This window comes from Hibiscus syriacus, unplaced genomic scaffold (genome assembly GCF_006381635.1).
Source record: "Hibiscus syriacus cultivar Baekdansim isolate YM2019G1 unplaced genomic scaffold, ASM638163v2 tig00113716_pilon, whole genome shotgun sequence".
Taxonomy (NCBI): domain Eukaryota; kingdom Viridiplantae; phylum Streptophyta; class Magnoliopsida; order Malvales; family Malvaceae; genus Hibiscus; species Hibiscus syriacus.
In genome coordinates, this window is record NW_024063466.1 from 284575 (window position 1) to 309375 (window position 24801).

Below are 24801 nucleotides of genomic sequence, written 5' to 3' on the forward strand. Positions count from 1 at the left end.
TAACCATCTTTGTTGTGGATCCAAAAGCACAAGACCACACGAACTCGATGGTGACTCGATGATTTGGGCTCAATAAACAACATAGGGACCTGGACTCCAGCGAGTTAACCCGTTTACATTTGAGGCAGGCTGCTGCAAGTGGAGTTAAGCCCCTCTTTTAGTCTGCAACTGACCCGAGACAACGAATTCGGGTGGCACATGGCCCTATTTGCTACTTTTGAAGATATAAAGGAAGATAAAAGAATAAAGCAAATTTCATTTTGTTGCTGTTTTGGGAGAAGGAGAGGATAGGAGCTGAATATATCACAACGTCTAAAGGTAAGTCTCCTCCTCCTCCTCCTCTTATCTGTTTTAGTTTAAATTTTTTCTAAAATTTTTCTATGAACTTAGGGATTTTGTTTCCCTGTAGACTTATTTGCTCAAATTAGCAAACCAAAATCAATAAAAGCAACAGGTTACGGGTTGAATTCGGCTTGTGTTTTTAATTTCTTTAAAAGAACTTTTGTGTAAAATATCTGCTGTTTGTTCTGTACTGTAAATTTTCACTCAATATATTTGATTGCTACAATTAGGACAAGGTGAATTTGGTTCCTGTAATGTTTCTTACTATGTCTGGTATTGTTCTATCTGGTACTCTGCAGGGTCCCCTTTTTTTTCTTGTTGGGATTTTTTCATATCATTGTTTGTAAGAGTTTCTTGCTTACGTATAGTTGAAAGCTTCTAATCTCTTTTGGTGCCGTGTTCATTTTGTTTCATTTCTTTAGGCCTTGTTTAATAAATGTTCAGGCGCTTGAGGTGAAAGTTGCAACTATGGTGTTGGTGACCCATCAATTGCAGGTATTCTAAGAAAACTTTTGAACAATAGTGTTAGACTAGGAATATATTAATTGGAGCTTTGATGTAAAGTTCTTTAGAAACAAGAGTTTGATGACTAGTTAAAAAATCCCCACCTTGCACCCAGGACAGTTAGGTCCATCTAAGTGCTGTTTGTTGAATCCTATGAGATGTAAAATTATGTTCCTGAAGCTCCTGTTCGTATTGCTTTGAGAACCCTTTTTTATCGAGGAAGTCTCATTTGACCTCATGTACAAATATAGTGAGTTCAGCTTTCTTTTGGTATTTATCTGAATGCAGAGTATGCTGCCCATTTTATTGCATTTTAGGGTTCATATGTAGTCTTGTCTTCCTTCAAGGATATTTTTTTTTTGTATTACAGGGTTCATATGTAGCATTTCGTTCAAGGCCTTTATCATGTAGGAAAGGATTGACATTACGGAGACCTGTAGCTACTCTTCATATGCTTGGGAGAAGGGAGAAGGGCATATCAGTAAGGCACTCCACTTGTTTTTGGTAAGTAACATTTCCCTCGTGATTAAGCAACAAACTCCGTGCTGGTATCTTGTCTCTTAATATGATGGTTGGTTTGATTAATTTGCATGGTGTATGTGGAAGTGGTGATCTGAAAGGACCAGGAATACGCTTTTAATTTAGCATGTTGAGTTTATCTCTCTAAGAAAGATCCAAAATGTTTGTTCTTACCACGTTTTTCCTTTCCCCAATTTTACCATTTCTCTTAAATAGAAATTTAGAAGTGAAGTTACAAGTTAGTAAAAGAAGGTAGGGATCAACAGAATACAAACGAGTGTTTGTAAAGAAAATAGGCTATGAGTCATCTCTGAACTGAAATAAAATTTAGGCCTTTTCTTTTTTCTATCTTTTTGCAAGAAAAAGAAGTGAAGGAACAAGTTAACGAAAGAAGTGGTAAATTAAGTTTAAGTACGTTGAAAATGCAGCATAGTAATTACATGTACACTTGGTGCATGAAATTTCATTGAGAAGTTTGTGTGATGTGGTGTGAGGTTGTAAATGAAAAGTTGTTTATTACTTGTGATTACTGGGTGTTAATGGTGTCAAACATTTCCTGATTGGTGCAGTGATGCTATCTTTAACTCTGTAATAAATACAGGTCTATGCAAATCATATATTTTTGTTTTTGATGTGTTCTTTCTTCTTGGATGAGCAATTCTTGCCTCAGAATTCTTGTTTGTTTTCCTTTACACGTGAGGATGACAAGAACACTTTTGCATGGCTTGAAAACAGTAGTAGGCGCACTGGGTGCCATTCTACTATTCTAAATTAATATTTTTTTTTTGTAAAACCAAATTAATTTGTTCTCAGCTAACATTCTTCTGCATTCATTGTTCCGGTGGAAAAGGGATGAAGTGAACTCAATTTCTTTTCTACTTTCCACAATTATTTTTCTCATGTTATTTTTTGCATTTCTATTTTCCGTTCATTTTCTTCATATTCATTTTTCATTGTATGCATCTGGAGCATTTAAATTCTGACAGGCTTATTTTTGCAGTATAGGGGCTCAGTCTCACGGATTGAATGCCAGTAATATAAGGATTTCAGCTTTCAAAGGCGGTGTCCAGAGTGATGAATCAGGACGCAGAGAAAACGAAGGGAATGTTTCAAAGAGTTCTATTAAAGTTTCTTATGCTCCAAAAGATGGTGAAGGGGCCACGATAGAATCTTCCAAGGCTCATAACAGTCCAGTTGCCTATGCCTCGGAAACTGTTGAGAACGTTGTGGGATCCCCTGCTATTCAGAAATTATTCAAGAAATGGATAATGATGCTGCAATCACATTCCCCAAGTCAAGTGGTGGATGATGCTTTGGAAGAAGAAGCACCTCCTAGGGATGCATCAGAAACTCAATTTGGCACCCAAAGTAATGGAAAAAGCGAGAATCTAAAGATGGTTTGGTGTTATTTCTGGAATTTGAATGCAACAATCAAAATACCCTTATTAATATTGTAAGTATGATTAACTTGTTCTCTCTTTCTGCTCCCCTCCCTGGAATTATTTTCTAGCAGCGTGCATGATTTGTTACTGTGTGGCATTATGTTGTGATATCAAATGGCTGTGTGTCTACCGTAAAGAGCAAAATGTGACAACCATAAAGCTCTCGCCTTGATTTATAAGGACTTCTGGTGTACCTCTGATAAACCGTTTCCAAGTTAACTGGTTCTGGTTTTGTTCTACATACATCACTAACAGTTGCTCTGCCACATGTGCAGTGTTCCATGGTACCTCGGTGTCAATTTGATATACGGGGCTGAAGTTTCGAAGGACTTGACTCCTCTATGGGTGTTTGGGCCCCTGATCGTTGCTCTTTACATCAAGATGCTCAGAGGCTTGTGCGCGCTTTATGTTTTCAGCTTCAAGAAGACAGTTCAGATAATTAAGAACCTACCTACCTACTACCTCCTTGCTTACAATTATATCGCACGTGGAAAGCTGAAGGAAGACATACGAGCTCGCTTGTGGCAACCTGTGGAAGACATGAAGAACATGGACTACAAAGAGGTATGGAGGAAAAAGGCAAAAGATTTTCAAGAGTGGTTGACGGAGAAGTACCTGGACTATGTGGAATCCATATGGCCATACTACTGCAGAACCATCAGGTTCCTAAAGAGGGCTAATCTCATTTAGGTTTAGAGTTCTTTTGATCCGAGTGAAGTGTTAGGCGAGGTATTGATTCTGTGGGTTTAGAGTTTGAAATTGATTGCAAGGTTGAAAATTTTGGACCAAAGGCAGCAGAGTGCAAACCACATTTTTTTGGATTTAAAAGAAAAAAAGGTTTCAAACCCGAGTTCTTGCTAGATTCATTCACGCTCAAAACTTTTTTTATCGTCCTTTTTATTTTTAATTATTCTTTTACCTTTCTTCTGTATGCAAGTACTGGAAGATTTGTTTATGCCATTTGCGATGCCACTTTGATGGTCCATTCATTCCTAGTAACCAATATCTTCGATAAGGAAAGCTGTTACTGTCAACATCTCTGTGTTAATGTTAAGGTAGTCTTCATAGTTTATCTAACCATACAATAAAATAGCTATAATAAAGTCGACCTAAAAACATAAATATGCACATACTTCCAATCAAAATTGTGATTGATTACTTGAACCGTCATAACAATTGATTATTGGTACCGTTGACAGATGAACAATGGTATATAACCTGTCAACGTTTATGTGGAAGATGGGTAAACAAACTGTTCAAATTGACCAGGGGAGAAGTTGAGATTACAGGCATCGCAGTAAAACATGTCGGCATCCAGAACATATATGTACACATATTGTTTGTTTAATTTAACGAGGGAGAAGTTTAGATTACAGGCATTGCAGTAAAACATGTCGGCATCCAGAACATACATATATGTACACATATATCTTCAACTAGATGCTTGACATGAAAAATCTAGGATACATGATTCTTTCACACACAAACGGACCCCCATGATGCTAAGGCCATTCCAACTCTGTAGCTATAAACACATCGGACCACAGATGTTAAAACTGCCATTGATCGGTCTGCTTCCCCGGCGTCCACGTGCCACCTGGAGGTAGCTAATGTACAGAATGGTATATTACAAACAGGACAAAATTACCTAAAATATATGTAAACCAGCACCTGAAGTGATTATTTGTCATCCTCTAACCAACAAAGGCGCTGGCAACTATGAGCAAACTCGGGCTTTTTGTGCTCTCTCCCACTCCTCGGGCACCAACATATCTCTTTCCGTTAAGCATCTTTTGTATGGCAAAAACCCCTTGCTACTCTTTTGGAGGGTCATTTTTCCCTCTGGAGAAAGATTTTGGCACTGAGAATCAACAGAATCTGAATTCTTCTCCCTATTTTCTGTTTGACTAACTGAGCCAGTATTTGAACACGTGGAAGATCTTTCATTCAGAGTTTCCTTTTCTTTCATCCTCTCTTTGACACAAGAGTCTTTACGGGTTTGATTAAATGAAGTAACGTAATATAAGGGTAGACCTTGGTAAAGAGCCCACCATGGCACAGGAGCATTACCGGTGTATTCTACATGGTCTTTTTTATCTGAGTGGATTTCAATACAAGGTGATAAACTGAATTTGGAAGGTACCATTCTCCAATTATCGATGACTGTCCCGTTTGACAAATGCAAGTCCAAGCATGTCGATGGTAATGCCTGAACAAGACTCTCACTGTCTGCATCATTTCCCACTACACTGTTCTTAGATGTGGAAGGTTTACCAGAACATTTCACCTCAACTGTTTTCCCAAAAAGCTTAATACTAGTGAAAGTCACCACATCTACTGTGTCTGCACTTCCTTTGGCACAAACAGGTTCCTCAAATTTTGCATTGGATTTCTGGGTAATTATATGAAGATGGTTGAAGATCAGTTTCTAAATTCTGGACAAAGGTCAGTAATCGTTGTTTCATATAATGAAGGGCAGAAATTTTACCAAAGATAAAATATTCTCCTCAGTTGAATGTCCTGATACTTTAACAGATGATAAAGATTCGTTCTCTTTCTCTGTAGATGTCACATAGTCATTTTCTTTTCCAACAGGGGATGTATTGAGCGACTGTATATTTGTAGTAGTACAAGATGTTGGGGAAGAGCATCTATTTGGTTGGTCCGAGGCAGAAGACCCCATTGTATCGAAAACAAATGCGGACAGAACTGATGAGGGTGACTCGTTATCCTGTTCTGAAACAAAGTGATTGGGGGATGGAGACCTCTCTGGTTGAGATGATGGAGATATTCCTTTGAGCGAAACAACAGATTTTCGGGGATATGGATGCATTGGCTTCCTTTTTGGACGAGGTGGTGGTATCTCAATTGGTTTAGTGGAACTCTCAAAGCCATCATTGGATTCACGAGCAGCCTAGAACCCCAATCGCAAAAGTATGAGATGCAAGTTACAAAAACCTATCTAAAAATGTCTACACATGGCATGTTCACAAAAGATACAATCATTTTTCAATCAAGAAAATCTTGCAATGAACTTAAACCTTAGAGAAAAACTTTTGAGCATGACTTCGAATTTGAACAGCAGTTTTCGTGCCTACATGCTCTGCATGAAAATAAGTGTAACTTGATCTGCTCACACCATAATTGGAAAAGGAATGAATTTGATAATCTCCACTGTGCACTTACCTTCTATTTGGCGCCAGCCACGACCATACAAACTTAAAGCTTCAAGAAACTTCTGATGCTCTTCCTCTGTCCATTTTTCCCTTTGTTTAGTTATAGTATAGGGCTTCCGAACCTATTTTACAGGAAAATTTGAGCATAGCAAGAAAAGATTAAAAATTACTCATCGGGGTCTGTTATAAATAGAAAGGTAAGTAAAGTTAGGCAACACGAAGAACAGAACCTTGGGTGTTTGGTCATGCTTAAATGAGTAAAGCACCTGCAGTTGGGTCAATGACTCAGATTGTTGGTTGCCAATGGAACAGCATATACCGGATTTAAGAGCATTAGGAGATATTCTGCCTTCAATTTGATCCTATATAAAATTTGCAACAGCATTTTAACAATTAGGAAACGTTCTTCACAATATATGGATTATTATATAAGAACTTTCCATTCTAAAAACAAACCTAACGACGCTACTAATCCTTCCCATTAAAGCAGATTCAGGACCGCACATACTTTAGCACATTAGAACATAAGACTTGGAATAACCAAAATGAAGATAATACGAAAGAAGAAGCATGCAATTTCATAAATTGCAGTAATCCATAAAAGTAACATTTTCCAAGGTCCAGCAAATATAGCAATAACAATAAAGAAACAGCAAATCTGCATCGGAGCATTTGACTCAAATTATGCGGAGTACACACTGAAAATTGACAGCTTACGTCATAGTTTCTTCTTCTTCTTTTTATATCTAACCTTCTAAATGAATAAAGTACAATGCATAACAACAATCCAAGCACAAGCATACAAATATAGAAACTGCATGTACCTCAGTAGCCATCGGGATCTACGGATTTTTGCTTCAATTCTTACGGAGCCTAGATTACTCCTGCAACTTCACCTAAACCAAAATCACCCTCAGTATATCTATATATTTTTTGTATACACGTAATTTAATTATCAGAACTAATTCAAAACCCAGATAAGACTTTCTTCTTTCAGATTAAAAATAAATTACTAAAAACTCCTCTCTCCGGTATGAACAGTGAGTCGAAACATTATTAAATGAAAAAAATAGTAATATAATCCAAAAAACAAAGCAGATCGGCCACGAACTTACCAGTCAAAACGAGAAATCTTGAAAACAGAGATCAAGCAACCAGAGGAAGGATTCGATGATAATTGTTAAAAATTAGCAGGAAATTCAAACAGTCTACTGCACTGATAAGCTGCCGAAGAAGCAATTCTTTCGGAAAACAAAAGAAAATACAAACAGAAGATGAAGCAAGAAGAATCGAAATTAGATTTGGAAGAAGTCGGAAGGTATTTTGAAAAATAGTAAAGCTACATATAAAAACTATAATCATGTTATAAAAAGCGAAGGGAAGGACGCCACGTCAGATTCAATTTCTTAATTTATTTTATTTTTATTTTCCAAGGAAAACTCCAGAAGGGCTTGGAGTCTTGCGGCCGAGAACGCCCACGCGTCGTCTTTCGACATCTGCTCTTTCTTTTATTTCAAAGATTTTTCTTCTCCTTTTATTTTGCGGAAGATTTCGAACCCTGGATGGATAATTGATGAGTGTTCCCGGTGCCAGATATTTTTCGACTTTTTAATCCCACGCGCACTTCGCTTCACTCTCCCAAAGTTTCGTATCCACTCCACTAGTGAGGGAGCGTGGTTCGCATTTTCTCCGAAAACAGGTGGAAAGTGAAATAAAATAATTAAAAAGGATAAAAAGGAAGGAAAATATCGAGAAATATCTCTAAAAAAATATTATATATTAGACACAGAAAGACGGCTGGCCCTAGTGCGTGCTGGTGGTGGGGACCACCACACCTCTTCTGCGCTTTTCAGCCACATCAGCTCTTCTGTACCGGAAACGCCACGCGTACCAACCACAGCCAATATTGTCCATGTAAATTTCTTTTTTTATTTTTAATATGTTTGTAATATTATAGAAAGTCGCATCTGAACTTTTTTTTTTTTGGTTGGGGGAATAAGGTTCTGAATAGAGCCGGATATACGGGTTACCGTCCGTTTAGTAGGCGAGTTTTGACGGTGTATGTTTAAATGAAGTGGTTTAAAATATTCTCAATCATAAACGGTTTTGAATTTTAAGGTCTGCGGCTCATTCATTTAACTCGCGGGTTAAACGGGTTTACTCGTGACCCGTTAAAATAGGTAAATTTTTAAAATTATATCAATCCCAAAAGCATCGAAATCGATAATTATAATGTAATAGGTAAATTTACAATATAACCAGTAGAAATATATTGGTTAATTAGAAAATATATCAACATAATGTATCAATACATTTTTAAATTGTGTCGATACTTTTTGTCCAGAATGAATGTCAAACGAGGTGCACACATAAAGTTTCAATACATTTATTAAAAGTATCGATCCCAAAAACACCGAAACCGATAATTTTAATGTAATAGGTAAATTTACAATGTAACCGTTATAAATATATCAGTTAATTAGAAAATAGATCAACATAATATATCGACACTTTTTAAATTATGTCGATATTTTTTATCCATGATAAATGTCAAACGAGGTACCATGGATTCGCTTTAGTTACTGATCTATACCCTTAATCCTTTTACAACTGTAATTTATATTTTTACAAACAGAAAACAGTTTTAACCAGATTTCAAATAGTTGTATTGTGTGTAGATTACTGGGAGCAAAAGAATAATTGGGGATTAATTCACACACACATTCATAATTTTCTCTCTACTTTTATTTAGAATTACACGGTTTGATGCTATTGGTTTCTTTAAAGAACCAAATCATATCTGAATTTTAAAGATTTGGATAAATATCTCCACTATTTTGATCTATTAACAACCAATAATTAAACTTAATCATGCACAACATGAATAAAAAATGTGAATTGTAAAACATAAAATAAATTAAAAAATAATAATTAAATTAAACGGGCTACCTGTTGATATACCCATTAAATCAACGAATTTAACGGTCCGAGTTAAAAAACCCGTAATTTAAACGAGCTTTAATTTTTTAAAATTAATCCTTTAGTTTTGTATTCAATAATCTAACTATTCAAAGTCAAACTGATAAATCTAAGGGTAAACTATGGAGATAGTCCTCTATATTTTTGATATGACCGACTTTGTTCACCAATTTATAAATTAAGAGAGAATGATCCCTAACGTTATCGATTCGTTCAATTTTAGTCCCTCAGCCGTTAACTCCCATTCGATTTTAGTTCATCAAACTATGGGATTAATAAAAATTAATAGTAAATCGAACTGATCGATAACGTTAGAGACCACTTTCCTTTAACTTTTAAATTGATTATCAAAATCGATAAGACCTAAACATAGGAGACTATCTACATAGTTTATCCTTAGATTTAATTACAGTGTTGCTCTTACAACATCTTAAAGAGCGTAAGTTCAAGCGTGTGTTAAGATCGTAACGGTCTCTGTTACAGGGGTTTAGAAGGAAGACAGACAATCTAAGTATTGTATAAAATAATTAAAGGATCAAACTTTAAAAATTGAAAGAGAAGGGGAATAGACGTTTAAAAGTTTGAAGAGTGTAGATTGGTTGAGCGGCGATGAGCAGCAGCTTGTGGTGAAGTATCACTGTGGGGAGGCGCCAATTTAATATCAGCCTCTCGTTTGTTGAATGTGTTTTATTTTGTATTCCCCCTGTTACGAGGATAATATTACTGATTTATTTTATTATATTTCTCTTTGGGAGGATAATACTAAACGTCTTCTACTCTCATCCTCCTTCAACACTCTAGAGGATGTTGTTGGACCGTTCAAAATATGGGGATTAATTTAAAAAGAAAATAATAGTTTGGAAATAAATTTAGAATATTCAAAAGTTTAGGGATCAATTTAGATTAAGAGACATAATTTAAAGATGAAATTAAAATATTCAAAAGTTTAAGGATTTGAAAAACATATGATGCAATTAACTCAAGACTTTTATGTTCATTAAAAACTCCTCTTAAAGTCACCTTTTGCTTTAGATTTTAGGATCAAAGGATTGAATTTTAATATTATAAATAAAAAAAATGAAACTCAATATAAATAATCAATCAAGAAATGATTTGATTTCAAGTAAAATAAAAAATATTACACATCCTATAAAATAGTTCCATTTTCATACCTATTATTAGATATATATTTTAGAGTAAAAAGTAAATATTGTGAGCACATCCACCGGATATGCAGCAAGTGTCGCGTACAGGGTCTTGTTCCTCTCTCTCTAAATATATATACGTGAATTAATATTATTATACTAAAAAGAAGATAAATATAGAATTTGAGTTTAATATTATTTTATTTCAATCTAACACAAAAATAATTTATTAGTCCGTGCTTGTTAGGATTCATATGCCTCACGCTCACGCTCACGCCCACGCCAGAGCATGTTTCATAAAAAAAGACCCTGCCTTTTCCACCGGATTGTATAACCTGTTTTACCCTGTTGGTTTCGAAGAATTCACATTAATTAATCCAATTCATCCTGATCGTACATCTAATTTTGATCCTCCTAACAAAAATATTATGTATTCATTAGGATATAAACTGATTAAACAGAATTAAATTGTTGGTGAGTTGAACCAATCTCGTTTGTTTGTGATTGTATAACCTTTTACTAATGAAATAAAATAATGGGAAAAACTGAGAGCCACAAGTTGTGTGGTACTGGTCAAATCAACACCACCACGTCGCCCCTTGTTCCTTTTACTTATTCAACCTACCTGTACCTGTTTTTAATTCACTTTTCCAAGCAATCAATGCGTATGAGCTTTGAAATCTACGATTAGTTAACATTAATAAATTAGTCTTCTTGACGATCCCGATCAATTTCTTTTTCTTTTTCTTTTGTCATGAACTTTAATTGCCGGATCTACGGGAGAGATAGGATCCTTTCCTAAATTTGGCATCATTATATTTGTTTTCCAAACACGATTGATTCTTTTAAGTTATAAAATCTGAATTAGATTTAGATATGGTGGCTGTCTAATCACCCCTTACTTTTGGCCTAATTATCATTGAAGAATAGGAACGTGAGTTTAATCGAGTCGAATTTATAAAATTATAATTCAAAGTTATTATGAGTTTAAATTTTCAGAATCGAATTTTCTTACCAAATTTTACCCACTCCTAATAAAAAAAAAAAAGGCTTAAATCAAATCCTGATTGCAGCACGTGATTCATCGCCATTGCCCCCCGACTTCCCGGTGCTTTTGCCACGTAATTCCATTGCCCTAGTACACAACCTTTGGCTTTCTTTATCCTTTTGTTTTTGTGGCTCTTGTTTTCTCCTCCACTCATTTCCAACTTGCTTTGCCATTGGCTCATACCTCCGCCAAACTTCCTTTTTTTTGAAACATCAAATGTTTTTATCGTTATTCAAAAAAATATCAAATATATTTTTTAAATATAAAATAAGCAGTAAATAATTATATAATAAAAAAATATTTTCAACTTAGCTTTTCTTATAGTATAAACATGAATATTAAATAATTAAAAAAAAATGGGCAGAACACAAATCCTTTTCTGCAATGTAAGCTTGAAGCCATCTTACAGCATACTTATGAGGGAGAAAGGAAAGGACATTGTGATAAAAGGAAAGCTAGAAGCCAATTGGACCTTTGCCACACACAACAATTCATGAAATCCACCAACCTTTTTACCCGTTCCTTGTACCATTTTGATACAGAAAAAAACATCAGTCAACTATCTTTTATCAGGCTGCACCTCATTAATGCCATCGAGGCTCAACCGTAGAATCTCATTCCACGAGGGATCCACCGGAGGCAATTGATATTCGTCAGGTTTCAGTGCTAACGGAAAATCCGGTAAAGTAGGAGCCGTCCCCATGATTCTGAATAACATTACCAACAATGCCCAGGTTATCATATCTTCGTCGACTACCAATTTTGGAAATAGAAACCATGCACTTACTGTTCATGAGAGTAGAGGTCTCGGTTTATCCGGACCTTGCTAGAAGTATCTTTCGGAATTTTCTCGGATAGATACTTCATTGTCCCCCAAAGTGGTGGATTTCTGTACCAATCAAGAATCACTAGCTTGTAACCACATTGCTGAACAAAACCAAGTCCAAACAGAGAAAGCATGCAAATGAAATCATCTTGGCAAGGAGATAATAGTTTGCCACCATATAAAGTACCTGGACAAAGGATGAGCCGCATTAAATACTTCACAAGCCCTCTTACTTTCTTCAAAATATTTATCGGCAGCCTGCAGAGCGGCTACAGCCATACCATGGGATTTCTCTGTGTTTCCCTCATCAAGGATCAAACCATGATAATAATATGCTACAGCCTGCATTTGTATAAATCAATAAACAGATATAATAACTACTACTGTTAGCTGATAAATGCACCTTCAAGATAGCCATCACTGCCATCTCCATTCGTTGGTGGTAAAAGAAACCATGCTTGGTGCACTAATCTTAACAAGTTAATTTAGGACAGCAAGGTTGGCTCAAATCTAAAAGGAGTTCCAAATAAAAAAAGAACTATCTAGTCCATCAATTCGCCCATAATTAGCTAATATCATCATACACACCCAACAGTAGTAATTACTGCAACATCAAACAGTTCTAGGCACCATGTCTAACATCGTGTCATGCACTGACAGTAAAAGGCTAATAGTTATCCATATGTTTGGTCAGACTCAGGTGCAGTGTGTTTGAATACGATCCAAGTGTTCAACATGAAATTTATTAACGCAGCTATAGTTATCCGACAAGAGAATAAGAGTTCAGAAAGCATCATCCCTATCAGGGTGTTATGATTTCTACGAAAACTATCAGTTGTGTGACTGTTTATACAAACTAAAACATGATATAAACTTTTTTGAGTCTTGAGGAAAAAAAGCAAAAATAAAAACATGGTTCGTTGTCATTTTTTCATGATCATTTGTAAAAAAAAAATGGCATTATAAGATTTTTTTGTTTCCTTCTTCCCACTTATATAATTATTATTTTTCAGGGATGGAATCATAATACTAAAGGAAACCAGCCAAAAGAATAAATAAATTGGTGCCGTTGAGAATATGAAGAGTGGAGTCAATTTGCAACTGAATTTATACGCCATTGGTATTTCTATAGCCCCGGCCAACTATACAGAGTCCAGAGTCCGGACACAAATCTCAAACACAATACATTTTGGCACTGGTATGCTATAAGAAAAATGCCATATAGAGTTAATCCAAATTCTACCAATACAAATGCTGCATTCAGTATATATTGTTATTTGCTTCTTCAAAAATGCTACCGAAATCTAATATTTAAATTCAAGAATGCACCAAGGAGAATAACCACATATGATGTAACCATGCTTTTGTCCTAAAACCTAAAAAGGAAAATAGAGGAATGAAACAAAGGATATGATATACCTTGGCTTCAACATATTTCCACTTTACAAAAAGTCTATGCTTTTCACCCCATCCATTTGATAATGGAAGATTCATAATGTTATCCTGAGCCTGTTAAAACAGGGAAATAAATATAAATATATATTTTCAGATCAGTAACTACAATTTTATTCAGCAAATAGATGATAAATTGAGAGATTAATGATTTATGAAATACTTAAGTGAAGAAAGAAGACAACCATAATATCAATAACACAGTAAGTATTAAGAAACACTGTTATCAGATTATAAGAAAAATGTCATAACAAATCCCAATAGGTGCCGAAAGTTGCGAACTTGATGAAAATCAGGGCACCATTAATCTCATTCATACTACATTTACAATAGAGTATCACCAATTTAACACATGTCCAACACAAAAACTGAACAATTATATATGCAAATAAAATGAACAAAAAAATCTGATAAAAATAAGCAGTATAATTGAAATGAAGACATTGATGCAGCAGGCTGACCATAGTTCAAAAAACAATGAAACATAAAGTGCATTGATACCTGCTGCCAGTATTTTACCATCTCGCATGCAAGCCTTCGCTTCACAGCAAGTGTAGCCTTGATGCTATCAATTGCCATTCCAAGCTGGATTTCAACACCCTACAAAAGAAACATAATATATAATATAAAAAAAACCTAAACCATGAGGGGACAAAATAAAGGCGGCATGATGCCTGTTCCAATTTGTTTTTTGTCACACACATAAAAAGAAAGAAAAGTGCACATGACCAACACTTGATCCCTCTACTAATGGATTATTTAACGGTACTCTTCGTTACACCACATTTGTAATGAGCGGCAATACATATACAGCGACATTCAGGGGAGCAACCTAACAGTCTTTCCATCAATCCAGAGGTGGAGTTAGTACCTGCCCTAATGCTTGCAAACAAAGTGCTCGAAGAACTCCTTCTGCTAGGTCTACCGGTAAATTTCTCCTACAAGAAAAGCGGACATCAGTAGATTATTACAAGATCTGGAAACTGACAAAATTATTGTGAAGATACCAAAGAAAGTTGACAGCCCGTATTTCATCTTTATATACCGTAGCTCAGATGGTAACTGAGGAAGAACCTGCCTGACAGCACAATCCAGGTATCCAGCTGCCTTCAAGAAAATATCAATAGAAGCTCGTCTCCTTTCTGTTTATTGAGAGAAAATTGAAGTCATCAGGCACATGGAAATAGATGTTAAAGCAAGGTCAGAATGAAAATCTAAAGTGTTGAAAGGATCAACATATTTTCCGCTAATAAGCATTTTAAACTTTAAAAACCAAGTGGGAAAAAGAAAAAACAAAATAAAAAGCATCCGGAAAGAACAATCAACAATGGAATTTTCCATTTTTCCCTTCATAACCACTTACCTTCTGATACTTTTGGTTGATGACTATCAGAAGTCCTTGGAAGAAGCAGTAAGTTGGCTTGTGATAATGATAACATTGCCATCAGATGCAATACTGACAACACTTCATACCAAGCATTAAACATGGCTGTTTCCTGCTCCCCCACCCCCAAAAAATGAATTACATAAAATATGTATTCCTCAAAAAGTAGGACCAAATAAAACACCAAACACTAGGAAAAGGCTACACCCCAGAGTCATACCTCAGCATCATCCTCCTGATTAACCCAAATAAACTGTACTTTGAATTGTAGCTGGCTTCCTGACCATAAAAATGAACCATATTGTTACAACTTGCCTTATACTACACTAAACATTGTAAAGAACATGACATTAACAACATATTTTACCATCTGAAACTAATCCCAGAAGGACAGGCAAATAATCTTCTAGAGCTTGATGAAGATCTGCCAATGCCGAACCCCCTGCATACAGTATTTTCAACCGAAATATCAGTAAAAGTGTTTACTAGATACCATTTTCAAGGAAACCAGGTTTGGATGCAGAAAACCATGCTGTGTAGAAGTTTTCCTCCTTGTTCTTGTAATTGTAGGTGCTTCTTGCCCAACCATAACAACTATTCGAGTTCTCAACGTGTTAAGGCGCTCCACTAACGTCTTTGACAAGTGACCACTGAGTGGTTGAGAGAAATCAACAGGTTTGGGAGTTCGTAAACCTGGGACATACACAGAAACGTCCCCAATATTTGTTGGCCTCCTCCTATTTCCCCCAGAATCTTTTGGTTTTGAAACCATACATCCCATATCTTGATAGTTACTGTATCTGCCAGTCTTGGCAAAAAATAGTCAGACTCTCCAGTAAAGTGACCTTATTTCTAGCATGAAAGAAGAGAATACTAAAGCATGTATCCAATATAAGCCCATTGATGATAAAGCAAACGGAAAAATGGGGAAGGAACAGATAACATTATTGCAATAGAAGCTAATGAGAGTATGTAATTTGCAAGCCATGGAGAGCACAACTCATTAATTGTCCAACCAACAAAGCAGAACAAGTAGGCAATTCACGAGCTCCACCAAAGGACTCCAACTAGAACTCTCCAAAATATATTTTAATCATTTTAAATGGAAAAATAAAATACAATGATCGGCTTACTCACCTTGTATCCCGGATCAGAAGAAGATGATCAGATGAGTCAAAACGCTAGTAGCTTCTGCATCCAACAAAAGTAAAAAAAGCTTAGGATTGTTCCTTTAAAGGAAGGAGGGAGAATGAGTACAGAGAAGAAACCAATAAAGCAAATGAATCACAAGAAAATCATGAAACTTGACAATTGTCAATAAAAAGTACTCAAGTAGGTGATAGACTTTTTCATTCTAAGAAAAAATTCAGATGCTTTTATTGCTTTTGCATGCGAAATTCAAAAGAACAATGTGAAACTGAAGAATTGTGAATTCAACTCACAAGCAGCATCGATAATAACAATCATAACAAGAGACCATTTCAATTATATTTGAATTTACTAAAAAGGATTGCGGATCAACATAGTATCTCTGAAATTCGGACGAAAGCAGAAAATCAATCATCGAAGAGAAGTGAAAGCTATAGGTTCAGCAATCTAGAAGGTTGAAAAAAGTTCTGGACGAGCATACATATATAAATAATAATAATTAACAACCTGGCTCTCCCACCATGGGTTTAAGTTGAGAGTCAAAGTCCAATGTTCAAACGCTAGCGGTAGCAGTAAATGCTTATTATGAGTTTGGGTAAGGAATTCTCAAACGATTGCGAGGAAATGTCAGATAATATGTAATGGGGATGGGAACTGAAAAGTGGGGGGGGGGGTGAGACTATAAGAGAAGGGTAAGCTCGCGGCTCCTAGTTGGGTTATTTTTCTAATTTAAATGTTTGAATTATTTCTAAGAGTCACACCATTATGGTTATTATACTTATTTCATAGACGGTAAAAAATGTTTCATAAACGAAATAATTATTATATTATAAATTTAAATTTAAATATATTCAAACTTGCGAGGTTTAAAATATATTGGTTCAAGTGAAAAACAATTTGATTCCTCTTAAACAGTTCTCGAGTTTGAGTCAATGTAAAAAATTTCTGTTGGAGACTCACTCACTAAAGTCAAGTGTGCGATCTCGGTCGGTCCGGATTCAAGGAGAAGCCGAAACGGTAGGGCAACAAAAAAATTATAATATTAATAGTACCAATCAAATTAAGATTGATCAATTAAAAATAAATTTTTTGACAGAATTTTTTTGAGTTTCAATCATTCCAAAGCTTGAATCATTTTAATATTTCATATTCAAATTGAATGATTCGCGTGAGTTTAAAAACATTCATAAAAGAAGTACCACATGTAATATAATGTAAAAATTAAATTCTGTTTGACATGTAGAGTTTGTAGACAACCTTGTGTGCGCTATAGAACTATGAAAGCACCCTTTCAAGTCTCCGCGCAGGCCAGGCCACAAGTGGGCAAGTGGTTTGTGCATTTTGGCAGTGACGCAACATAAGAATACACTTTAGCAAGGATTGAACCACCAGCTAGAAACCCAACATCCTCCACTATACTCATTTCTCGGTACACTTTCTTGCATCGTGTTAACAAACCTTGATTGCAAATATGTAAGTTCGACCTATTTAACTGATTGCAATAGAAGCGGGGAACAAGCAACTGTTGCTCAATCACTATCTCAAACTCCGACTTGTATTGAAGTCTTTCAAATATTGGATAAACGGATATGTATCAACTTTGAAACCTAACACAACTTCAAGTACCACAAGTTTATGTCTGAACTCCTCTAGGACATGGCACTATCATGCCTGAGTGTGAACTTGGTCTAGGCAATTTGACCCACCCTAAAGTTGGGGAAGCATATATGTAATCAAACAAGACATCTCTTTGTGAATCGAAGTGTGTAAGCGTGTTATGTTTGTCCTAAATTAATTTATAAAACCTAGCAACCCAAGGTGCGAGTTGAGTGTTACTTGGGGTTCTCGGATTGACGGCATAATAATCAGACCAATAGCAAGGCATAACTTCGGCAGCAAATCCCCCATCCGAGTAAATGCAAAATGCAACCAAGTCTCACCCCCATTCATCCTTCTTTTCCTCTCTCTATGGTATGCCAACGGTGCCTGTACATATCTGCATAAATGATTTTCCATATTCAAATCAAAACTTTAGTAATATATTAATCCTCATTTGCAAGTTACAGTTCACCTACAAGCTACAGAAGAGGAAGAAAGATACAAATGAAAATGACTAATGTTGACGAAAACGGGTAAAGAAAACAAAAGAACACGAGAATTTTACGAGGTTCGGCAATGTGCTTACGTCCTCGGTGCCTAGGCGGCGCTAGAAGTTTTTATTCAATGATATTTTAGGTCTAGGTTACATCTCTATTTATAATAGAAAACCCTGGTACATAATTACAAAATCAACCATGTACCGTACCGCGGGGGCTACGCCCCCACACCCGCAACCCACATAATTCGTAACCCCACAACGAGACTTTCTTTGTAAGGACAGTTGATGTTCGCTGCGTTCGCTTCGCTCACTCCGCTCCATCTCCTGTCCTCTTTACTGGTATATTTATGAGCCATACCTAACAAATCTCCACCTTGGCGAATATCCTGCCTCTTGGAAACTTCAATGTGGGTTGGGTTACCTTGATCCTTTAACAACTCGAAACATTCAACAAGTTCAAGCAATGCTTGAACTTGTCTGTCGTAACTGGCTTAGTGAACATATCAGCGGCATTCTCATCAGTATGTACCTTCTGAAACAAAACCTCTCCAGATGCAACCAACTCTCTGATCTTGTGGAACCTTACATCAATATGTTTAGTTCTAGCACGATACACCTGATTCTTAGCCAAGTGAATAGCACTTTGATTATCACAAAGCAACTGAACTCCACCTTGTTGAACACCCAACTCCTTCACTAAACCAGTAAGCCATAAAGCTTCTTTTGCAGCTTCAGCCGCTGCCATGTACTCAGCTTCAGTTGTAGATAGAGCCACAATAGATTGAACAGTAGACTTCTAACAAATAGGCCCTCCACCAAGAGTAAAGACATACCCTGTCGTAGATCTTCTATTATCCAAGTCACCTGCATAGTCTGAATCCACATATCCTACAACCAAAGGATTATCCCGCTGACTCCCAAAAACAATTCCATGTTCCACAGTACCCTTTAAGTACCAAAAGATCCACTTGACTGCTTCCCAATGTTGCTTACCAGGTTTAGACATGTACTTACAAACTTGACTAACAGCATGAGCTAAATCAGGACGAGTACATACCATCGCATACATCAAGCAGCCAATAGCATTAGAATACGGAACCTTTGCCATATCTTCAGCTTCCTTATCTGTCTTGGGGCACTGTTCTGATGAGAGCTTAAAGTGATTCGCCAATGGAGTGCTAACTGGTTTCGCGCTGCTCATCGCAAACCTTTCTAGCATTTTCTCAACATAACCCCGTTGAGATAGCCGCAGTTTCCTTGAGTCTCTGTCCCTGCAAATTTCCATTCCAAGAATTTTCTTTGCAGCACTTAAATCTTTCATATCAAATTCCTGACTCAATAAAGTTTTCAAACCGATAACATCATCCATGTTCTTCGCAGCAATCAACATATCATCAACATACAGTAATAGAAAAATAAAAGAACCATCATCAAGGCTCTTAACATAGACACAACAATCATACTCACATCGGTTGTAGCCAATCTTGATCATATAGGAGTCAAACCGTTTATACCACTGTCTCGGAGACTGTTTCAACCCGTACAAAGATTTCTTCAATCTGCAAACTAAATGCTCGTTTCCAGGTTGAGTGAAACCTTCAGGTTGCCGCATGTAGATCTGTTCCTCTAAATCACCATGCAAAAAAGCAGTTTTAACATCCATCTGCTCTAAATGCAAATCCCAACTAGCCACCAATGCAAGTACTGCTCGGATTGAAGTGTGCCTGACCACAGGAGAAAAGATTTCATCATAATCAACTCATTTCTGCTGTGAAAAACCCTTCGCTACCAAACGAGCCTTGAACTTCTCCCCCTCTTTTTCTGTTACTACTGGTTTCTTCTTATACACCCATTTGCAACCAATCGGCTTCTTACCCTCAGGAAGGGGAACTAACTCCTATGTGCGATTGTGATTCAAAGACTCCATCTCCTCAACCATGGCTGCCATCCACTTGTCGTTTTCCTGACTAGTAACGGCATCATGAAAAGTAACCGGATCATCACTGCTAACAATAAGTGCAAAAGATACCAAGTCTTCAAAACCCAATCTGTTCGGAGGCTTTATATTCATCCGTCTCACCCTGTCTCTGGCGAGACTATAATCCTGCAAATCATCCGTAGTGGAACCACCAGAAGTCGGTTGAGAAGTTTCTGGTTTCTCAACTGGAAACTGCTCGAGATCCACCACTGTCGTGTCTTGCTTCTGCTGCAACATGGATTGTTCATAAAAAACGACATCTCTACTAATCACAACTTTCTTCGCAACTGGATCCCAGAACTTGAATCCTTTGACACCTTTCTTGTAACCCAGAAAAATGCACTCCTTCGATTTTGCATCAAGTTTGGATCTCTCATCAGCAGATACATGCACATAAGCAGGACAACCAAAAATCCGTAAGTTATCAAAACTAACATCATGACCAGTCCATACCTCTTCTGCAACTTTCCCAGCCAGCGATGCCCTTGGCGATCTGTTGATAAGGTAACACGCCATGTTAACAGCCTTAGCCCAGAAGTGTTTGGGAAGCCCCGCATTCAACCGCAAACATCTGGCTCTTTCATTCAACGACCTGTTCATTCGTTCCGCAACACCATTCTGTTGTGGTGTCTTGCGCACTGTAAAATGCCTCTGAATCCCATGCTCCTTACAGAATTGTAGGAACTGTGAATCTGTGTACTCCGTACCATTGTCAGACCGCAAACACTTGATTTTTCGTCCTGTTTGGTTTTCTACCTCAGCTTTCCACAGCTTGAACTTCTCAAAAACTTCATATTTCTGTTTCAAAAAATACACCCAAACTTTCCGTGAAAAATCATTAATAAAAGTAACATAGTACCTAGATCCACCCAAAGACGATGTCGTGGAAGGCCCCCATACATCAGAATGCACATAATCAAGAATCCCTTGAGTTGTGTGCTTCGCAGTCTTGAAACGGACTTTAGTCTGTTTACCAAGAACACAATACTTGCAAAAGTCGAGCTTACAGCTTTTGACACCATGCAACAAGTTTCTCTTGTGTAATTCTGCCATACCACGTTCACTAAGATGAGCAAGGCGCATATGCCACAATTTTGTCGTATCATCACAGGACTCAACAGAGTGAACTCCACCTGCAACGGTACTCCCTAACAATCTGTAGATATTCCCTGCAGTCATCTTGCCTTTCATCACAGTCAATGCTCCTTTAACAATCCGAATGGTTTCCCTATCCTCGTCAGCCTTAGGGATAAAACCATTCTTGTGCAAAGTGCCCAAGGAAATCAAATTCTTCTTCAAGTCTGGGATATGTCGAACACCACTCAACGTCCGAACGGAGCCATCGTGCATCTTAATTCTGACATCACCAATACCAACAATATTGCAACATCGATCATCACCCAAATAAACCGAACCAGAATTAACCGGCCTGTATGTCGAAAACCATTCCCTATTTGGCGTGATGTGATAAGAACATCCAGAATCAAGAATCCAAGCATCCGTCAATTGTGTCGTTGAAATAGAAAGCATATCACCCTCACTGCAATCAGAATTATCATCCTCGACCACGTTCACAGACTTGGATGAGCCATCACGCTTCTCATCAGTCTGCTTTTTCAACTTCGGACAGTCTCGCTTCATATGTCCCGCCTCCTTGCACTTGTAACAGTGAATCGTCTTCTTATCCCTGGATTTGGATCTAGAATTCCGCTTCCCGGACCCTGCCTTCTCTGGCTTCCGTCCACGATCTCGATTACCCTTGACATATAAACTATCGGCTTGAGAGCTTTCCCCTGCATTCTGCTTCCGCTGGTTGTGAGCCAACAAGGCTGCAGTAATCTCCTCAACATTGATAGTCTCTTTCCCATATGTAAGAGTAGTCACCATGTGTTCGTAAGAGGGAGGCAACGAACACAACAGAATCATCGCTCTGTCTTCATCCTCAATTTTCACATCAAGCCGAGCCAGATCAGAAACGATTTGATTGAAGACATTCACGTGTTGCGCCAAATCGTGATCGTCCTGCATCTTCAGCCCATACAGCCGCTGCTTCAGATACAGTTTTGTCGTTAAGGATTTGGACATAAACTGACTTTCTAACTTCCTCCAAATTTCGTCTGGAGACGATAGATGCATGACGTGATACATGACCTCGTCCGCCAAGCATAATCGTATGGTTCCTACCGCTCGCTGCTGCAATTCTTCCCAATCTTCCTCATCCATCGACGCCGGCTTTGTAGGTCGCAAAGCCTTCAAGATCCCTTGCTGCGCCAATAGATCCTTCACCCTCGTTTGCCATAATCCGAAGTTACCCTGACCATCGAATTTCGCGACTTCGAATTTTGCTCCTGACATCTGATACCAATTGTTGACGAAAACGGGTAAAGAAAACAAAAGAACACGAGAATTTTACGAGGTTCGGCAATGTGCTTACGTCCTCGGTGCCTAGGCGGCGCTAGAAGTTTTTATTCAATGATATTTTAGGTCTAGGTTACATCTCTATTTATAATAGAAAACCCTGGTACATAATTACAAAATCAACCCTGTACCGTACCGCGGGGGCTACGCCCCCACACCCGCAACCCACATAATTCGTAACCCCACAACGAGACTTTCTTTGTAAGGACAGTTGATGTTCGCTGCGTTTGCTTCGCTCACTCCGCTCCATCTCCTGTCCTCTTTACTGGTATATTTATGAGCCATACCTAACAACTAATAACCATAACAACTAATAGCAAACAAATAACAGAGACAACTTTCAGGAAAACGGTTATAATGCCCAACAATCATTACTTTAACAGCTTCCCCATATGAAAATTGAAATCCTCAACAAACTCTAAAAAGAATTTTAATGTCATTAGTGTTCCCCAAGGTTAACACAAAAGCTTCTAGAATCGTACACCAGGCAAAGGAAGAACTAAAAATAGAACTGCTATTTTCTGAAGGTGGAGAACGGCAAAACTTGGAGAAGAGAGAAAGAGAGTAAGAGAGAAATCAGATGATTGCGGTGTGAAAAACAATGTGAGATTCACATCTTTTCATTACCAAAAAATAGGATAAAATATGAAACCATCCAGTTCAAAATAGGAATGCAGTAACTTAAACAAAACTAGTCTTAGCATATCATTCCTAACCACAGAAATTGTATTTAATAGAAAATTTTCAAGAAGAAACAGTAATCTATTGAAAAATGTGACTACTATAGCAATACCTGATACCATCCACTATAGCATCCCAGCAGAAATGTGTGTGGCCAAACACATGGCATGCAAAGGAACTACTTTCAACCCGCGTATAGACCTTATACGATCCTCAAGCCAATCAGAGCCAATGATTTTTGGGAGGTTTGGATAGAACAACATTCTTTTCTCCGGACACAGCTCTTGCCAGCATAAGAATATTACAAGAAACAGTTACACCTCACTCAATGTATTTGTTGAACCAACAATACAAAAGCCTATTGCTCACACAGTTTCCACCATTCTAATCAGCTTTGCAAACTTCAGTCATTTTTGTTATGCTGACATTTACATACTGCACTTGTGCGGCCATTCTTGCCTTCACATGTGAAATAAATCAAGAAGTTAAATAAGCGTGTAACTAACCTAGGAACAAAGTGAGAAAATGTAATTATTTGGCTACAAGTCCTCTGGATCTGCTTCACAGTAAGCTGGTTTTTTTCATTCATCGTATCGGGATAGTCTGTATGCAAGTCCGAGAGCACAAAAACCCGTAGGCCAAGACCATCTTTCTTTGCAGCAGACACTACCTGAGGCATTGTAATGCAATCCCTCTTTACGCGTCTTATATACTTTTTGAATGTTATCTTCTCACATAAAGTGTGAAGATAAGCTCAAGCACGAGGTCATGAGTGTTGTTCAGTCTCAAGGGCAATGAAACAGTGAAACAACCAAGTTGCTTCGATTTACCAATGATCCAGCTGATGATCAACAAGCAGGTAACCACAAAGCATTAGCTTACAAAGGTCGAGCATCTATCCATTAATCAAATACAAACTCCACCAACTAAATTAACTAACTCGTTATTGGCTAAAACCAAAACATGCCTATGAGAGTTCCAAAAGAATTACTAATATATTTCTGAATAACTGTATTTTTTTCTGAATACATCAAACCAGAGACAAAACACGCGTACTAGAATTGATATTTTATAAAATTAAACCTTGCAATTGTTCGGTTATTACTTCACATTTCAATACTTCCTAACGGGGCGAAACATGGACACGAAACGCAGCTCAGCTCAGCTCAACCCAACTGCGGAAGCAGTTGACCATTGCAAACATTTCAAAAGAAGTAAACTGGAGCTCATACATGGAATTTATTTCCAACGGAAGCTAAATGAAAAAGTCCTCTTCAGAAAATCGTTATTTTGGAACTACTCTTTTAAAGAATTTATTCATAAATCTGGAGGATTTTACACATTTTCTTCGAATTGGCGGTACAAAATCTGAGACTAAACCCCGCATATAATCCGAGGGAATGTTTGCAGGCAGAATCATAATGGGCATTGAATTGAAAAGAAAATTTGCTTACCTGCTCGTCTCTGATCCAAACCAAAAAAATGGAGGAACTTGGAGGATGACTAGAGTATTGTGGAGCGGTTCTCTCACATGAACCGTCCGATCTGGTGTTTCCGTTATTCATCGTTGGATCCAAATATTATGTTTGTGGAATTGAATGAGCAGGAGACAAATAGGTACGATCCGGTTATTTTTTTTAATTAATCATTTTATTTTCGA

General features: G+C 37.2%; 3 protein-coding genes and 1 long non-coding RNA gene across 5 annotated transcripts; 1 reads left to right on the forward strand and 3 right to left on the reverse strand.

The window, feature by feature from the left end:
* The first annotated feature begins 268 nt into the window (after positions 1–268).
* On the forward strand, positions 269–3695 carry LOC120186549. Its single transcript, XM_039190443.1, has 5 exons — positions 269–318; positions 765–837; positions 1217–1350; positions 2366–2818; positions 3083–3695. Exons 2-5 carry the CDS (start codon positions 811–813, stop codon positions 3495–3497), a joined length of 1029 nt encoding a protein of 342 aa, XP_039046374.1. The 5' UTR covers positions 269–318; positions 765–810; the 3' UTR covers positions 3498–3695.
* Positions 3696–4165: 470 nt separating this feature from the next.
* On the reverse strand, positions 4166–6841 carry LOC120186556 (protein REVEILLE 1-like). Its single transcript, XM_039190453.1, has 6 exons — positions 6808–6841; positions 6214–6345; positions 5994–6105; positions 5849–5910; positions 5296–5721; positions 4166–5199 (listed from the first exon to the last, which is right to left on the reverse strand). The coding sequence occupies exons 1-6, from the start codon at positions 6817–6819 to the stop codon at positions 4525–4527; spliced, it is 1419 nt and encodes a 472-aa protein (XP_039046384.1). The 5' UTR covers positions 6820–6841; the 3' UTR covers positions 4166–4524.
* Positions 6842–11512: 4671 nt separating this feature from the next.
* On the reverse strand, positions 11513–16607 carry LOC120186560. 2 transcript variants are annotated; one of them, XM_039190456.1, is made up of 13 exons: positions 16474–16607; positions 15955–16008; positions 15346–15617; positions 15185–15259; positions 15038–15096; positions 14797–14929; positions 14479–14575; positions 14305–14371; positions 13935–14033; positions 13401–13490; positions 12169–12323; positions 11943–12044; positions 11513–11862 (listed from the first exon to the last, which is right to left on the reverse strand). In XM_039190456.1, exons 3-13 carry the CDS (start codon positions 15596–15598, stop codon positions 11715–11717), a joined length of 1278 nt encoding a protein of 425 aa, XP_039046387.1. In that variant the 5' UTR covers positions 15599–15617; positions 15955–16008; positions 16474–16607; the 3' UTR covers positions 11513–11714. The 2 variants fall into 2 exon arrangements, with proteins under 2 accessions (XP_039046387.1, XP_039046388.1); XM_039190457.1 differs by lacking the exon at positions 16474–16607 and adding an exon at positions 16260–16362.
* On the reverse strand, positions 12994–13394 carry LOC120186561. The gene is made up of 2 exons (XR_005522209.1): positions 13178–13394; positions 12994–13107 (listed from the first exon to the last, which is right to left on the reverse strand). It is a non-coding gene; the product is annotated as an uncharacterized LOC120186561 (long non-coding RNA).
* Positions 16608–24801: the final 8194 nt, after the last annotated feature.

Bases quoted from the DNA above. Each gene is read 5' to 3' on its own strand.
- LOC120186549 (XM_039190443.1), top strand. From the start codon at position 811: ATGGTGTTGGTGACCCATCAATTGCAG. The intron at 1,351-2,365 runs GTAAGTAACATT...TTATTTTTGCAG, and splicing joins AGGCACTCCACTTGTTTTTG to TATAGGGGCTCAGTCTCACG. The intron at 2,819-3,082 runs GTAAGTATGATT...CCACATGTGCAG, and splicing joins AAAATACCCTTATTAATATT to TGTTCCATGGTACCTCGGTG.
- LOC120186556 (XM_039190453.1), bottom strand. The intron at 5,911-5,993 runs GTAAGTGCACAG...ATTTTCATGCAG, and splicing joins TGGCTGGCGCCAAATAGAAG to AGCATGTAGGCACGAAAACT. The intron at 5,200-5,295 runs GTAAAATTTCTG...ATAATTACCCAG, and splicing joins AGGAGAATATTTTATCTTTG to AAATCCAATGCAAAATTTGA.
- LOC120186560 (XM_039190456.1), bottom strand. From the start codon at position 15,598: ATGGGATGTATGGTTTCAAAACCAAAAGATTCTGGGGGAAATAGGAGG. The intron at 14,930-15,037 runs GTATGACTCTGG...GTGGGGGAGCAG, and splicing joins ATCAGGAGGATGATGCTGAG to GAAACAGCCATGTTTAATGC. The intron at 12,045-12,168 runs GTACTTTATATG...TGATTGGTACAG, and splicing joins GCGGCTCATCCTTTGTCCAG to AAATCCACCACTTTGGGGGA.